Genomic DNA, 18,522 nt, shown 5'->3' with positions numbered 1-18,522 from the left:
AATTGAAGGAATGATGGATGGTGCTAAATACAGGGAAATTCTTGAGGGAAACCTGTTTCAGTCTTCCAGAGATTTGAGACTGGGACGGAGGTTCAACTTCCAGCAGGATAATGACCCTAAGCATACTGCTAAAGCAACACTCGAGTGGTTTAAGGGGAAACATTTAAATGTCTTGGAATGGCCTATTCAAAGCCCAGACCTCAATCCAATTGAGAATCTGTGGTATTACTTAAAGATTGCTGTACACCAGCGGAACCCATCCAACTTGAAGGAGATGGAGCAGTTTTGCCTTGAAGAATGGGCAAAAATCCCTGTGGCTATATGTGCCAAGCTTATAGAGACATACCCCAAGAGACTTGCAGCTGTAATTGCTGCAAAAGGTGGCTCTACAAAGTATTGACTTGGGGGGGGGGGGTGAATAGTTTTCAGTTTTTTTGTCTTATTTCTTGTTTGTTTCACAACAAAAAATATTTTGCATCTTCAAAGTGGTAGGCATGTTGTGTAAATCAAATGATACAAACCCCCAAAAAATCAATTTTAATTCCAGGTTGTAAGGCAACAAAATAGGGAAAATGCCAAGGGGGGTGAATACTTTCGCAAGCCACTGTATATGTACTTTGCCCAGCATTGAGAACGATAATGGATATATAAAGAATACATAGTGAATAATGAATAATTATAATGAATAACAAGGCAACATGTTGGGTCTTGACAGTGTTTGCAACATCCGTACCAAATTGTGTTACAATACAAATATCTGTGACTGATTTATATGCATTTATGTGCCAGACCACGTCCATGTGAATGTTTATTGGTCAATAGTGGCCATGTTGTTTTAGGTACCAGTCTGGAAAATATTGCGTTGAGGGTCCATAGATGCCACATATCAAGTTTCGTAAATATCGGTCCTTCGCTGCCAGAGGAGTAGAGTTTTAAGTGTTTTTCACAACATTCTAAATGGCGAAAAATCCATCATGGCGGATCTTATGGGTCCCTGAGGCAAATGTGTTCCTTGTGAGGAGAGGGACCTATGTACCGAATGTCATGACTTTAGGTCAAACAGGGCGAGGGGCGTGACCTTTCAAAGTTTGCATTTTCAATCGCTTTTTAAAGCGTCACCATCTGGCCAATCAGTGTAATTTTGTAAATGCCGGATCTCTATGGCAGGATGCATCATTCACACAAGTTTGGTAAAAATCGGGCCAGTGCTGTCTGAGATATGGCGTGTGACGAGCGTACAAACGTTCTAACAGACGGAGACAGATCCACAGTCCCCTCCTCGATTTCAACGTGGGGACAATGAATACATCAATAAACAGAAAGATTAGTAAATAAAGGGTGGTTAGGTCATCTGCTTACCTTCCCCAGTAGGACGGCCATCTTGTGTCTCCAGCGTCCCTTGTTGAGTGAAGCCACTCTGATCCACAGGTTGAGCTGGGAGTTGTACATCCACACGTCTCTGCCGTTGATACGACCCCCTGGAACACACACACACACACAAACACAGACACACACACACACACACACACACAACACTGTTAGCCTTGAGTCTGCGTGACTCTGGTCGGTGTTAGCCCAATGAGCTAAAGCCTAGGCATTAACACTGGGAGGTAGCACAAAGGTCTCAGGCAAGGTGACTCATCTTGTGAGAGTGTAGTTCACCGAACCACCTCTACTACAACAGTGTTTCAACTTTGTCATTGTGTTGTCTTGTCATTGTCTTCTTCGGCTGTTTTTACTCATCTGAAAACTGTTTTGTCTGAGACCAACAAAAAAAACAAAGCAAGCATCAATCCTAAAATCTGTCCAATTCAATCCAAGTTGATCTTGAGTTGATCTTGAACAACATCCAAACTGTGCATGGGTTATGTATTTGGGCTCAAATGTCAAGGTCACATTTAGTGAGGCACAGCTGACTCTGTCTAATCTGAGTTAAAAGTTTGAGCTAGGCTTCATGGGTAATCCTGCTAATCAAAGTCTACTCTGACACGAAGCAAACAAAACACACGCATACACACACGCAACCTGATAAAAAAAAGAAGAAATTACAACACACACGTATAGCACATAAACACACACAGAGACACACACAGACACACACCCTGGCCTATTACACTTCTTTATAAAGCAGCAGTTGGATGATTTTCTCTACTCCCTGTCTCTGGGCAAACATGTACTTTAAGGAACTGTTTTTTTTCTCTTCTCCTCAGCAAGAAGCAACAACAACATGTGTAGTTAAACCAACCAGGTTGCAGACACGTTGCTAGCAAGCTCTGACACAACACCTCACTCCCTCCCTCTTTCTCTCCCTCTCGCTATCGCTCGCTCTCTCCTTCCCTTCATCACTCGCTCGATTGCTCTCTCTCTCTCTCCTTCCATTCCTCTCTCTCGCTCTCTCTCTCTCTCTCTCTCTCTCTCTCTCTCTCTCTCTCTCTCTCTCTCTCTCTCTCTCTCCTCCCTCCCTCCCTCCCTCCCTCCCTCCCTCCCTCAGCACCTGCCTGCTGTTCCTTTACAGCCTGAGTCAATCAAAAGGCCCCACTGATCCTTGTGAAAACAAAGACATCACTAAACCAACAGGACTTTTTTGCTAACACAATAGAAACAATGGAATAGATGCAGGGTAAACGGACAGTTCAACAAATCATGTTTGACTGTTTTCATGTTTAACATGACTCTATGTTTTTGAGAGAAGTCGTGAAATAGGTCAAGTTTTTCCCTGTACATGAGTTCCCTCTGACTTGATATGAAGATGTTGGGAGATTGACATGAATGCTGAGTGTCACAGAAAGAAAACCCTCATCAGAATCATCCTACTGGCTCAGGGCAAACTGATTTCTTCTAAACAAACAGATGGTTCAGTGTTTGTGAAGCTGTGTTGAGAGAGAGAGAGTAGAGGAGAAACGATTAACCAGGGGGTCATGCATGTTAGCCAGACTCAGCCTCAACAGAATCCCAAAACAACAATATGAACAATAACATCCCACTGGGCACACACTGGTTGTATCAACATTGTGTCCACTTAATTTCAATGAAATCACGTTGAACCAACGTGGAATAGACATTGAATTGACATCTGTGCCCAGCGGGAAGCAACAAAACCAGATGATAAGTCCTATGGTGACATAAAGACATATTCATAACATTGACAAGTATAATTATGCATGTCTTAATGACAATATATGATACATCAAATATAATTGCTAAGCTGGTAAACATTAAGATCAGAAGTCCCATCTTCATTTCACTCCTCCACACCTGCTCCAACTGCTAGAGCTTATCTTCTAACAATGAAATGAAATTATTTCTCAATCCGTCACAGTCTGTTGGTCTTAGAATGGGTGTTTAGCCATAATTAAGAAAGGGTGTCTATAGAGCCTCAGAGGCTGTCTGTGTCCTGCAGTGAGCAGCAACATGACCTCAGAGGCTGGCTGTGTCCTGCAGCGAGCAGCAACATGACCTCAGAGGCTGTCTGTGTACTGCAGCGAGCAGCAACATGACCTCAGAGGCTGGCTGTGTACTGCAGCGAGCAGCAACATGACCTCAGAGGCTGTCTGTGTACTGCAGCGAGCAGCAACATGACCTCAGAGGCTGGCTGTGTCCTGCAGTGAGCAGCAACATGACCTCAGAGGCTGGCTGTGTCCTGCAGTGAGCAGCAACATGACCTCAGAGGCTGGCTGTGTCCTGCAGCGAGCAGCAACATGACCTCAGAGGCTTTCTGTGTACTGCAGCGAGCAGCAACATGACCTCAGAGGCTGGCTGTGTACTGCAGCGAGCAGCAACATGACCTCAGAGGCTGTCTGTGTACTGCAGTGAGCAGCAACATGACCTCAGAGGCTGGCTGTGTCCTGCAGTGAGCAGCAACATGACCTCAGAGGCTGGCTGTGTACTGCAGCGAGCAGCAACATGACCTCAGAGGCTGTCTGTGTACTGCAGTGAGCAGCAACATGACCTCAGAGGCTGGCTGTGTACTGCAGCGAGCAGCAACATGATCTCAGAGGCTGTCTGTGTACTGCAGTGAGCAGCAACATGACCTCAGAGGCTGTCTGTGTACTGCAGTGAGCAGCAACATGACCTCAGAGGCTGGCTGTGTACTGCAGTGAGCAGCAACATGACCTCAGAGGCTGGCTGTGTCCTGCAGTGAGCAGCAACATGACCTCAGAGGCTGGCTGTGTCCTGCAGGGAGCAGCAACATGACCTCAGAGGCTGGCTGTGTACTGCAGTGAGCAGCAACATGATCTCAGAGGCTGGCTGTGTACTGCAGTGAGCAGCAACATGACCTCAGAGGCTGGCTGTGTCCTGCAGTGAGCAGCAACATGACCTCAGAGGCTGGCTGTGTACTGCAGCGAGCAGCAACATGACCTCAGAGGCTGGCTGTGTACTGCAGCGAGCAGCAACATGACCTCAGAGGCTGTCTGTGTACTGCAGGGAGCAGCAACATGACCTCAGAGGCTGGCTGTGTACTGCAGTGAGCAGCAACATGACCTCAGAGGCTGGCTGTGTACTGCAGTGAGCAGCAACATGACCTCAGAGGCTGGCTGTGTCCTGCAGTGAGCAGCAACATGACCTCAGAGGCTGGCTGTGTACTGCAGCGAGCAGCAACATGACCTCAGAGGCTGGCTGTGTACTGCAGCGAGCAGCAACATGACCTCAGAGGCTGGCTGTGTACTGCAGCGAGCAGCAACATGACCTCAGAGGCTGTCTGTGTACTGCAGCGAGCAGCAACATGACCTCAGAGGCTGGCTGTGTCCTTCAGTGAGCAGCAACATGACCTCAGAGGCTGGCTGTGTCCTGCAGTGAGCAGCAACATGACCTCAGAGGCTGGCTGTGTCCTGCAGCGAGCAGCAACATGACCTCAGAGGCTTTCTGTGTACTGCAGCGAGCAGCAACATGACCTCAGAGGCTGGCTGTGTACTGCAGCGAGCAGCAACATGACCTCAGAGGCTGTCTGTGTACTGCAGTGAGCAGCAACATGACCTCAGAGGCTGGCTGTGTCCTGCAGTGAGCAGCAACATGACCTCAGAGGCTGGCTGTGTACTGCAGCGAGCAGCAACATGACCTCAGAGGCTGTCTGTGTACTGCAGTGAGCAGCAACATGACCTCAGAGGCTGGCTGTGTACTGCAGCGAGCAGCAACATGATCTCAGAGGCTGTCTGTGTACTGCAGTGAGCAGCAACATGACCTCAGAGGCTGTCTGTGTACTGCAGTGAGCAGCAACATGACCTCAGAGGCTGGCTGTGTACTGCAGTGAGCAGCAACATGACCTCAGAGGCTGGCTGTGTCCTGCAGTGAGCAGCAACATGACCTCAGAGGCTGGCTGTGTCCTGCAGGGAGCAGCAACATGACCTCAGAGGCTGGCTGTGTACTGCAGTGAGCAGCAACATGATCTCAGAGGCTGGCTGTGTACTGCAGTGAGCAGCAACATGACCTCAGAGGCTGGCTGTGTCCTGCAGTGAGCAGCAACATGACCTCAGAGGCTGGCTGTGTACTGCAGCGAGCAGCAACATGACCTCAGAGGCTGGCTGTGTACTGCAGCGAGCAGCAACATGACCTCAGAGGCTGTCTGTGTACTGCAGGGAGCAGCAACATGACCTCAGAGGCTGTCTGTGTACTGCAGTGAGCAGCAACATGACCTCAGAGGCTGGCTGTGTACTGCAGTGAGCAGCAACATGACCTCAGAGGCTGGCTGTGTCCTGCAGTGAGCAGCAACATGACCTCAGAGGCTGGCTGTGTACTGCAGCGAGCAGCAACATGACCTCAGAGGCTGGCTGTGTACTGCAGCGAGCAGCAACATGACCTCAGAGGCTGGCTGTGTACTGCAGCGAGCAGCAACATGACCTCAGAGGCTGTCTGTGTACTGCAGGGAGCAGCAACATGACCTCAGAGGCTGTCTGTGTACTGCAGTGAGCAGCAACATGACCTCAGAGGCTGGCTGTGTACTGCAGTGAGCAGCAACATGACCTCAGAGGCTGGCTGTGTCCTGCAGTGAGCAGCAACATGACCTCAGAGGCTGGCTGTGTACTGCAGCGAGCAGCAACATGACCTCAGAGGCTGGCTGTGTACTGCAGCGAGCAGCAACATGACCTCAGAGGCTGGCTGTGTACTGCAGCGAGCAGCAACATGACCTCAGAGGCTGTCCAGAAAAAAACAAATGTGTTGGTTTCTTTTTTTGTATTCAGCTAAGCCGGTTTATTGGTTGCATTCATGTTGTCCATTGAGACAAACCTCTGAGGCACTGAGTGACTACTATCATTAAATGCTCCACACATCAACAGCCAGCTGTCAACTGGGCAGATGGGGCTACAGACAGAGGCTCGTGTTTGATCCTGACGTCACACAAACCAAACAATGGACAATGCTGTATGTCCCAGTCCTCTGATTCCCCTTCTGTCCACCCATAGGAATAGACTGGATAGTGGAAACCAGTCGTTTTTTGAGAAAATATTTTTTTGTGAAAACGCTGGCTGAAACATAATGCCATGTGACTTCCATCAGAGAATTATTTTAGGTGAAGACTGAGGATAGGACAAAGTAGATGAAGTCATAGTCAACAGCCATTGTTATGTGTGAGTGGTGGGTAGTGGTATGTGACTATTATATAACCCTCTAATAGTGGTGTCTGTCAGTCAGTCAGTCAAGGTACTGTTACTAATCAACTGATAATCACATTGGTCTCTCCATCTCTACTCCATCTCTATAGACTACCACCCTCTGGCTCCTGTCTGTCTCCAAATAACAAACAGAGCATATGATAAGAACCAGTTTTCAAGACAAAAAAACAAAACAAATAAACTTCAAACACTTCAAAGTGCACCATGATGTTGAACCTACTCATTAAGCTTCCAAACCAGGTCTGTTCTCACAGGAAGGAAGTGTTCCTACTGAGCATCAACTCCTACACAGGAGGACGGACCGTCACGTTAAAAACACCCCTTAGGAAAAGTCAAGGAGAGGGGCATGCCGAGACACAGGAGGCAAAGGTGATTTATTTGACAGCTTTCTCAGAAATGTAGGTATAGTACAGTAGATCATTACGGTCGATCTCTGAGTTATTTTGAACATTCCAACTACTGTCAAATACAATCACTGGTGTGTTCTGGAATTCTGGATTTGCAGGAATCCAGTGAAATTAGCGTTGGTTGGGTTGGTTAATGTGGTCAAATGGCCACCCAAATCTCCCACTGACATCAGTTCAGGTTAGGATACCCACAGTGGTGAGCAGAGAGGTGAACCGTTTGGTCATATTGTGGTCATTGACAGTGAGTGTTGAGAGCTGAAGTATGCAGTCACTGTGGGAAAGATGTTTAGGGTCATGGTCACAGTCACGGTTCATCTCATTCTGATCCTATTGAAGACTGGGCTTTACTGCAGCTGTACTGATGGACACCCTCCAGAGTAGGTGTGTGAGAGCCAAAGAGGGAAGAAGAGAGAGAAGGGGGGACAGAGGGAGAGAAGGTGAGAGAGAGGAAAGGAGAGGGGGGGACTGAGGGAGAGAGAGAGAGATAGAGAGAGAGATGAGAGAGAGAGAGAGAGAGAGAGAGAGAGAGAGAGAGAGAGAGAGAGAGAGAGAGAGAGAGAGAGAGAGAGAGAGAGAGAGAGAGAGAGAGAGAGAGAGAGAGAGAGAGAGAGAGAGAGAGAGAGAGGGAGGGATAGAGAGAGAGGGACAGAGGGAGAGAGAGAGAGAGAGAGAGAGAGAGAGAGAGAGAGAGAGAGAGAGAGAGAGAGAGAGAGAGAGAGAGAGAGAGAGAGAGAGAGAGAGAGAGGGGCAATAAAGGGGGAACATGTTGTAGATAAAGTTAGAGAAAGAAAGGAGGGGAAAGGGAAAGAAACTAGTAGAACTAATGGGGAGAGAGAAAGACCAATGAAGAATGAGAGAGGGTAATAAATAATAAGAGGAGGAATGAGTGACCGAAAGAGAGAGAGAGCAAGAGAGATGAGAGGGAGGGAGGGAGGGAGGGGGACAATATGTTGACATTTCCAGGCATGGCTTGCGGGTAGATTGATAGCGCACACGTGAGGACATGTAGAGCACAAGACATAAACACTGAACTCTTTCCCTCAAGGCCAGACTGTGAACTTACAGGGAAAGCCTGAGGTTTGGTATTACATTGGAACCCGTTCTGTTTTCATCAGGGACTGTAGATGACGTTATCCTACTGATGCCCTGTTAAACTTGGGCCCACTGAGGCTTTAAAAAGGGCAGTTTGCGCCACACTTGGTCAGCACACTTTTCCCAGTATTAATCAGCCCGGTCAAATGGCTATAAAAGCCCTGGGTAGAAGTTCCTCATTGGCTCAGATCTAGGATCAGCTTACCTTCCGTAAACCCTAACCTCAACCATTAGAGGGTAAGACTCAGACTGACCATAGATCAGCATTTATGAGCAATTTTATCCTCGAAAGCTATAAAGCACAAAGAGCCGTGTGACCCTGACTCTTGGCCAATGGGAAAAGATGGAATGAGTGAGCTTGTCAGGGCGTGTTGTAGGTGTAGTGTAGGAATCAAACGCAGGACGCAGACTGAATGTTCCAAAGGCTGTATTACTGGCCCAACACAGGCAACAGGACAACTAAGCCCGACAGCAAAACCCGCACGAAGGCGAAAGGTAAATGCGCACTAACAGGTGCGACAAAATGTAACGGTGCACACACAAGTGCAAAAATAAGCTCCAGCACAGTGGAGACAATACGCTCAACCGAGCAAAACACAACACTGACGGAAACAATCACACACAACACTAGACAAACACAACGAGAAACTTATAGGACACTAATTACGTCAAAACAGAAACAGGTGTGTAAACAAACAGACAAAAGCAAACGAACATGAAACATCTAGCGGTGGCAGCTAGAATTCCGGAGACGACGAACGCCGAAGCCTGCCCGAACAAGGGAGAGAGGCAGCCTCGGCCGAAACCGTGACAGAGCTGGCCAATAAGGGCCTCCCTGGGCACCGCGCCTGCAGAGTGTGTCCAGATGTTGCTCTCACATTTTCCTCTTATAAAAAACAAAAAACACATGGCTAACATTACATTACATTACTCCCTTTTCTTCACTCCACAGAGAGGGAAGACATATCTGAGTACTCTACAGCTGTGTGTCTCAATAGGCTGTAAAATAATTATTCCCTTAGCTGGTCTCCTTTCTTGAATGAATGAGTTTTTCATTTTTTCCTGGTCGGACCAGCGATTCCTGTCTCTATTAATGGCCATCTGGACTGGTAGCATAGGTTATAGTGATAGGTAGAGCCCTATCCAATCCTTCTAGCTATCTGTGGTCATTAAGCAGATGATACAAGGGAAGAATGTTACTACAATTAACCAATTAAAGTAGATGGCTCCCATGTATACTTCCTGGCATTTCCTGATCTCTTTCTTGACATAACCAATTCATATGATGACATATTCCATGACTAATCCTTGTTTAGGATGGCAGACTGTCAGCCAACAGACGAGGAGCTCACCTGAGACCAGGATGTCATTACGCAGGGCACAGACGGCGTACTCTGACTTGGTGAACTCTGGGAGCTTGGCCAGGGACTTCCACTCTCCCGTCACAGGGTCGTAACACTCTGTGTAGGGCAGGTTGAACCCTCCCACCCTCTCACAGCCCCCCACCACCACGATCACCTCTGAGAAGCCTGTTGACCTGCAGATAGAGGGAAGGAGGAAGGAGGGGAGAGAGAGAGAGAGAGAGAGAGAGAGAGAGAGAGAGAGAGAGAGAGAGAGAGAGAGAGAGAGAGAGAGAGAGAGAGAGAGAGAGAGAGAGAGAGAGAGAGAGAGAGAGAGAGAGAGAGAGAGAGAGAGAGAGAGAGAGAGAGAGAGAGAGAGAGAGAGAGAGAGAGAGAGAGAGAGAGAGAGAGAGAGAGAGAGAGAGAGAGAGAGAGAGAGAGAGAGAGAGAGAGAGAGAGAGAGAGAGAGAGAATAAACCAACAATACAGTAACAAGACTCATCAAAATAAACCTAACACTAGTCGCTGTGGAGAAATAAGACGACAGCACAGAAAGACTACACTACACATAGCAACATTACACAACACAGCACCACTCCAGAGGAACATACACAATGCAGGTGACTGTGGGAAAACGAGACAGCAATGAGATACAACTCAGCAACACCACAATACAGGCCAGTCAGTTTGATTTATGACTAGAGTGAAAAAGAGAAGGCAGTACGCTGCACAGCTATAGACTGGTAATTCACAACGTGTAATATGTCATACTTTATTCACATGATTGTACTTGTCTACCTGGCAAAAGACTCAAAATACACATTCTTCATAACAACAGAAATAACCTAATAAAGACCACTGAATATCAATGACCTCAATAAACCAACTGAATGCTTCTCTATCTGCCTCACTGTTTGGAAAGTGCATGCCAGGGCTATGACATGATTTCCTTCGGTTGGGGGGAGCGATTCACTGCAACTCCACACTATGTGGTACTGTCAAGAATCCTTAATCCTTTATAATTAAACTTCAGAATATCCTAACTCTAAATCAAACTCAATGACATTTAACCTTGATTTATACAGGGAGTCAATTTGCTAGCCAACAACATGTTTTCTTACACTTTCCCCATACCTTTCCCCTACATTCCCCCTTTCTGTTTAGACACAGCACTGGTAATGACGAGTGCAGGTCATAGGTAAGAAGCTGAGGTCAGGGGTGTGTGGAGCTAAACTCAGGTGAGTGATCCACAGAGAGCATTCAGAGCCCCAGGCTTTCCCCAGAGATGGGGGCCCTGTTGGGGGCTGAAAGTTGGTGATGGCATGCATCTGTTGGCAAGAGCTGGAACTAGGGGTCCTGGGGCTACACACACAGACACACAGACACAGACACAGACACAGACACAGACACAGACACAGACAGACAGACAGACAGACAGACAGACACAGACAGACAGACAGACAGACAGACAGACAGACAGACAGACAGACAGACAGACAGACAGACAGACAGACAGACACAGACAGACACAGACAGACACGGACAGACACATACACAGACAGACAGACAGACACAGAAAGACACAGACAGACAGACCCAGACAGACCCAGACAGACACAGACAGACGGCAGGCTCCACGCCAGTTCTGATCTGCCTGGATACTGACACGGTACTCTTGAGAGAGACACGTCACCTCCCTGCTAGCTAACTGGCACCCAGCGTCAAATAATACTTAACCCAGACAACTCCGCAGGCAGGAGAAAAGCACTGTTGAAACCAGTGACAGGAGAAAAGCACTGTTGAAACCAGTGACGTCTAAAACAGCAGACGTGTCTATGTGGCTTTAAAGACCAGTTGAACTGATCTGCTAACACTCATCACACATACTCTAACATGTAACACAGAATACATAAAGACACGTCCAGAACATTCTCTGTGGATGAACTCATCACACACACTCATATGATCCTATGTATATCGTACACAAACAAAACGGGGCTGTATGTGACTCGCTGCTTCACTACTGCTATTAAAACAAGACCCAATGTACGAATGGTTAAGGCTACAAAGGCTTGCAACATAGCCGTTATTCTGGCAGAAAAACTGGAATGTGTATGGACAAGCTCTTCCACCTCATGACACAATTTCATTACAAAACAGGACTATAAAACAAACCTCTGTGTCTGCACAATAACACTGCAGGCACACATTCATGTTGTAACCCAAAACCATCTACTGTGGAGGAGAAAACAGTGGAATACTGAGTCTGACATTCTTCCTCTCATCTTTCACTCATCTCTGTCTTATCCCTTTCTTTCTCTCTCTCTCTCTCTCTCTCTCTCTCTCTCTCTCTCTCTATCTATCTCCCTCCCTCTCTCCCTTTCTCTCTCTCTCTCTCTCTCTCTCTCTCTCTCTCTCTCTCTCTCTCTCTCTCTCTCTCTCTCTCTCTCTCTCTCTCTCTCTCTCTCTCTCTCTCTCTCTCTCTCTCTCTCTCTCTCTCTCTCTCTCTCTCTCTCTCTCTCTCTCTCTCTCTCTCTCTCTCTCTCTCTCTCTCTCTCTCTCTCTCTCTCTCTCATCTTTCTCCTCACAGAGACAAAGGTGGGTGGTTCTTTACCTGAGCTGAGAGCAAAGTGGCAGTGGTTTTTGTTTGCAAACAGACATTTCCTATCCTTCTTTTTAGGATTAGAGTTAATCCCCATAAAATGATTGTGACAGATGAGTGATGAGCCAAGAGGAATTAGAGATGACATATAATCTGTCTTCCAGTTGACTTGCAGGGAAGAAGGAACTGTACCGTGTTCAGTCACAACACATCCTCATATCTGAGTGGGCCCTAGTGTCTTCAGGGCCTTACAATAAATAGAGGACTATTTGAAGACATGAGGTGAACTCTGCCCTACCTAGATCTGTTGAATTGTTCTATCCCAAAAGCTGTGCCAAATCAATTTCCCCTTGAGGAACAATACAGTTCTATTGAATTGATTGACTGATCAAGTCTCTGAACTACACCTCCCAACATCCCCTGCACCGTACCTGCGTGGGCGGGTCCTGGGGGACATCATCTCGTTGCCCAGTACGTGGTACCGCCGGGCCTCGTGGAGGAGCTGGTAGCACTCTGGCGCCGTCTGGATGATCTGGTCTCCTTCCACTGTCTGGACAAAGTAGTTGGGGTGCAGCAGGGGCAGCCGGACGTGGTGCAGCAGGTCCTTAAGCACGGGCCTCCGGGGCTCCACACTGTGGTACACCCAGCGCATCACCGCCTCAAACACCACCTCCTCCTTCCCGATGGTCAGTTCGTCACTGCAGATGTACTCCTCCAACTCATCTCTCCTCAGGTCCAGGAACTCCTCGTGCTGGGCCACGTCAGGAAAGTTGGCCAGGGCGTACGAGCGGCAGCGGCTGGCCAGCTGTTTCAGAGCGTGGGCATCGGCGAAGCGTTGGATGCCCAAGCAGTTGCAGGGGTCGAGTTGGTCTTCCAGGAACTTGGCGCAGGCGTCGCGGAGCGTGGAGATCTGGAAGAGGCTGGAGGTCTCGAAGAGGAACTGCACGTTGTCGGTGGTGATCTTGGCGCGGCCCGTGTAGACGTAGCTGAGGAAAGAGTCCATGGCCTCGGCCAGGATGCCGTTGATCTCCACCAGCATCTCACGCGACTCGCGGTGGTCGTTACAGAACATGGCGCGGAAGTAGGAGGAACAGGCGGAGAGCACTGCACGGTGGCAGGGGAACTCGCGGCCCTGCACGCTGATGACCACGTCAGTGAAGAGGCGGCTGTCGCGGAACTCGTTGAACACCTGCAAGATGGCCTCCGAGTGGGAGGAGCCGGAGGAGAAGTCTAGAACTTCATTACCGGTCAGAGTTTTGGAGTCCACTTCGAACACCTTGGAGGGATGAGAAGAATGAGTTTCATTTTAAAGGCCTACTCTGTAACTTTTAATCTACAGTCAAAAGTGATAAACTGAAGGTGTTGAGGGTCTTGGCACCCCAATGGTGGAACAAGGTCCCTCACGACGCCAGGACAGCGGAGTCACTCACCACCTTCCGGAGACACCTCTTTAAGGAATACCTGGGATAGGATAAAAGTAATCCTTATACCCTCCCACTACCCCACTCCCCCCCCCAAAAATATATATATATATATAGATTTGATATATTGTAAAGTGGTTGTCCCACTGGCTATCATAAGGTGAATGCACCAATTTGTAAGTCGCTCTGGATAAGAGTGTCTGCTAAATGACGAAAAATGTAAAATGTAATGTCTTGGCCATGTTCAGTTTGTTTTGCTTCTTGGAAAAATGTGTTTTTAGTATGTTTTTATTTGTCACTGGAGAAATAATTGATACATATTGCACTTCAAAACACTTATCAGGACTAGTAAGAACTCTGAGTTGTGATAAAATGTGTGGGTTTAGTGAGCACCTTTCGTTTGACGGCGGGGGAGTCCCTGGTCCCAGAGTCCTCCCTGTTGAGCCGTCTGCCCAGGATCAACACCATGGCTGCTGCCCTATAGACCTACGTGATACCTGGAGGGACAACAGGAAATAAGGTTAGACCGACCGGATACCGGGAGGGACAACAGGAAATAAGGTTAGACCGACCGGATACCGGATCATGTTACATGTGGTGATATACACTAAGGAACAGTAGATCTGATTGTGCATGTTTTATAGATGTGTTATAAGCATATGTAGCTCTAGATCAAATCTTACAATTGTTATATATAAGTACAAATCAAGTTATACAAGTCACTTGAAGTTGAACTTAACTACTGAACTTGAACCACTGCTGTGACGAAATGGAGAAACCAAGTACTCTCCAGAGGCAATAGTCATAAAGAAGTCACATGGGAAACAGCCTGCTTTGAGCTTCAGAGAGAGAAAACTAGTTGTACTAACAATTCCACTGTCTTCAGGGTAGAAGAAAAGTTGTAGTTTTGAGGGCTTATAAACTTGAGCCATTCACACAGGGCCGCTTCCAGGCATAAGCGACATACAAAATATTTGTATTTTATTTATTTTTAGAACTCAGTGGGGTCTCAACTTACTATTGAGAGTAAGAATAGTAGAACACACCAGGTGCCATTTTCAAAACGTGGTTGTGCATCAGCAGTTATTCTCTTGTTATGTCAGTCACTGACAGTCAGCATGTCAGCTAACAATGTTTAGATTGGTAGTTAGTCTAGCCAGCTATCTAATTATGGTCAAATACTGTGCCCAGAGGCCCTGACCTCCAGGGGGCCTCGATTGATTTTGTTTGTAATTCTCAAATATCATATTAACATGGCATAAGTCATTACAAAATGTGTAGAATTTCAGAAAACTTGCTTTAAAACTGCAACATTTTCTCTACGCCCCATGGTAAAATGTGTAAAATTGCAGAAAACTTGCTTTAAAACTGCAACATTTTCTCTACACTCAAAATATGTTGTATTGCAGGAAATTAACTTTGCCGAAAGGCTAGAGCCGGCCCTGCATATGCACATATCTACTAACCACTTCCTCTGTCTCTGTACTGAAGCAGATGTGCCCTGGGCCATAGTACTACAGTTGAAAAGGCCAGTAATCACAAGGACAATAGAGCTAGAAAGGTTGTGGTGCAACGGTACATCAATCATGTTTGTTTTGAAGGAAACTAGGAGAAGAAAAGAAAGGCATCACCTCATCATGCTTTTATCAGTGAGCAATCTGCGAAGCCTGTTGAAGCCAGGCCTGTAGTCTTTTCAACAGTGATGCTCTAACTGTGGATCCTAGGGGCACAGTCTTTGAAACAGACAGACTGCCAAACCAGATTAATGCCAACCAGATTAATGGCAAACTAGATTATCATCAATTCTGGGAGAGAGCCTCGGGGTCACTCCTGAGTCATCTTTTTTCACCTCCAGAGAATGGCAAGTTTGGAGCATAAAACAGGTATAATGCGTAGTATGTCTTCAGCGCACAGATTTTATACGAACACACACACGCGAACACGCACACACACAGGTGTACAGCCCCAGGCCTACTATCTCAAACCATCTATTTAATTCAGAGGGGAAATTAATTCCTTCACTGTCTCATTCTGCCATGAGAACCTGCTTGTTTTTACATAATGATAAAGAAGTTGACATTGTCTCATGATGTCTTTCAGGCACCAGCGTGCGCTCTTCACTCAGGTCACGTGCGTGCGGTTACTAAGCAGAGGTGGTAAATAACCGCAGCGCACCGGTCTGGCTATCTGATGAATGTGGTCATTCTCATCCGAGCTATATTTAACCTGGCGGTTGAGACGTACAAGCGGAACAAAACACACAACTGTTTGTGTGAGTTATCCTAGTCCGCAGCCGCAGCACCTCCTAGTAATTAAGCAACACAAAGGACAGGGTTGCAAGTGGCAGTGCCTTCTTTGACCTGTGTAGCTAGGCTATAAAGACAACAACAAAGTTAGCGGACTAAACTCCACTCCATTGGAGTTCAGTCCTGCCATAGTAAAGTGTTCTCTGTAGCTATTGCATCTCTTATATAGCCACAGTGACCTCGTCTTCTTGTCGCGTCTTTTTTGAGAGATTCGACTAGGTGATTTCTAAAATGGGAATGGTCATATACACGTATTTACGCACAATAAACAAGCAAATCCCAAAAAGGTTGAGCATATTAAATTCTGATCAGGATTGACAGAATCTATGTTATGCAGCATGGAATCGAACATTATTATAATGATCAAATGTCAATATTGATGAAGCAATAGGTGTATTATGACTGTCAAAATGTTTAAAATAAAACGCATGTACAATAACAACTCCAAAAAAGTTAAAAACCCGTGATATCTGCTATAGATGGTAGCCTTTTCTATTGTGTCTCATCAGCCAAAAATCGATGACCTATTCTCGGAAACCTTGAACAGTGCGCTTTTACGCTTAGACCAACAAAATGAAGGCATACAGTATGTTGACCAAAAATCCAATGCCACAACTGAATACAAGAGAGTATTGGAATATACGTTATATATTACTTGCTATTTTTACTAAAGTACCTTACCTTCCTTATGCAAAAGTCTCCGTATGAACCGCCTCGGCTATTTGGAGTAGTGGAAAAAGAAAAGAAAGTTGAAAGAAAAATTCTTGGTCCAAAAATTGTATGATAAAAATACGTTTATTTATACAAAAAAAAAAAAAAAAATGTATTTCTCTATTTTCTAGACATCCTGACTTGTTATGCTCGCAGAGACAAAGAACTGTAACAAATGGTAAACATCACAGCGAGATATATGTCACATCCTCAGAATATGCCGACCCAGTCAGCTGGAGTTATTGGTGCTTATGGGTAGTGTATTTCATAAGAAGGGGTTGTGCTTTACAGTTGTGCAATCAGAAAACAGCACTTCCCAAAGTACCTCTGTCCTCCGCGTGGCTGGCCTTTGTTTGCAAACAAAACTTCCCTGATGTAGAATTTTTTTTCTCAGAAAATCAGGAAACTTTTTTGTCAACACCAAGAATGTAATAAAGTGCAGGATATTGCCTGATAGTGCTATAGGTCTAATTTATACTCATTGGGTCACTTATGATCATGAGTTGAGAGACCAGAATAGTATAAATCAGACATACTTTAGTAACTTTCCTTATTGCTGAATGCTGACAATGAGTTTACAATATAAATTGGATGGAAAACAAACAACCATTTACATGATTTACAAGCACACTCTGGTCAATGACATATAGTTGTGTTGTATTCTACTGTCCTGATTTTTTTGTAATTTTAAAGATACATAAACAGTCAAGATCCTTTTAACGCTCAGCCATGTGGTAAACAAAGGGTATGCTTTGTAACCCGATATGGGGCACGTGGATAGAACGGTTCAAAACATGCTGCTGCAACAGATCATCTCTACAGTAGGGGACAGGGGGAGGGGTTAAAGGAATCATGTCATAATTTCATAACAATGTTGCACAATCCTACTTAGCCAAGGAAAGTTATCTTTAGAGAGCTACTTCCTCACTTTTGGTCTCTGACCCATTTTCAACGTTTTTTCCCAACTCGTCAACGCCTTGTGTCAACATCAGTCGAAAACCCTGTTTTGAAACACCATTACCCTCTAGTGGATATTCAATGCATATACATTGTGGCATTGTGATCAAGAACTGAAAATAAAGCAATTTCTTGACCTAATTATTTTCGAAAAACGTATTGCCTTTAGTTTACATTGACATGACAGTTGATAGATAAGTAGGTTGTTACATAATATCTTGTGGACAGACTAGGTAAATTCTAAGGTATCTGACCAAATTACCAAGATTTTAGTTCTGGGTTAAACGAGATTAGTAGTTTGATAACATTTCTCCAGTTCCTGTGGTACTGTTCCTTTAACATCCAGCAACAGATGTGGATTCCAGATGTTGTTGACTCTCTATCTGGTCTCTTTGAGGACTACAACATCTATCTACTCATGACTAATGCCATAGTTGACCATCTGCCAAAATCAGTTTAATATCGAATTATTAGTGTGCATGTAAACCTACTCACTGTTAACTAACCATTCAGAAAATGACAGATCAGAGAAAGCAGCTTGGTCAATTAATGTCAAAAGTGTTTATGTCACAGACTCGTGTGACACAGTTCTTCTTGGCATGGGGGATTTGAGCTATCATTACTTTCCGAAGGACAAAGTAGAGGAGACCGGGGTTGGTTGTCTCACGGGTTGGTTGTCCCAGTGATTATTACTCAAAATCCAGAGGGAGGCTGTGTCATAATTTCAAGATTAAAATGGTTGTCCTCTATAGGAGAGGTCATCCATGTGGTCAATTCAGGTCAGGGTCACAAAACATTGAGGTGAGAGGAATATTATAACTTTTCATGGGTGAAAGTAAATATTCATAGCTTGTTATTTCTTTAATAAATAGTTGTATGATGGGAGTATTCATAAACACATAATTTTATTGAAAACAGGAAAGGGAGAGCTTTATTTCAAGCCTATTTGTGAGTTTCTCATAGGTCAAGCCATGTGGTAACTAGCATCTTAATTAGCATTGGGGGGATGGTTGGGGATGGTGTTTGCATTGATGTTGGGGTTGCTTCTCATAATCTGACAACCATCCCCATTGTAACA

General features: G+C 45.8%; 1 protein-coding gene across 1 annotated transcript in view; it reads right to left on the bottom strand.

Annotated features, from left to right (window-relative positions):
* The window catches only part of LOC121535459 (kelch-like protein 24), a 43,163-nt gene extending 26,492 nt beyond the window's left edge, over nt 1–16,671 (bottom strand). The window contains exons 1-5 of the mRNA XM_041842553.2: nt 16,458–16,671; nt 13,864–13,967; nt 12,481–13,325; nt 9,460–9,644; nt 1,360–1,478 (exon numbers count right to left, since the gene is read on the bottom strand). Coding sequence (XP_041698487.1) covers nt 1,360–1,478; nt 9,460–9,644; nt 12,481–13,325; nt 13,864–13,938 — 1,224 coding nt within the window. The 5' untranslated portion in view covers nt 13,939–13,967; nt 16,458–16,671. The remainder of the gene's footprint in view (nt 1–1,359; nt 1,479–9,459; nt 9,645–12,480; nt 13,326–13,863; nt 13,968–16,457) is intronic.
* Between the last annotated feature and the right edge of the window lie 1,851 nt (nt 16,672–18,522).

Source organism: Coregonus clupeaformis, chromosome 21 (genome assembly GCF_020615455.1).
Source record: "Coregonus clupeaformis isolate EN_2021a chromosome 21, ASM2061545v1, whole genome shotgun sequence".
Taxonomy (NCBI): domain Eukaryota; kingdom Metazoa; phylum Chordata; class Actinopteri; order Salmoniformes; family Salmonidae; genus Coregonus; species Coregonus clupeaformis.
This window is presented reverse-complemented; position numbering and strand designations above follow the sequence as displayed.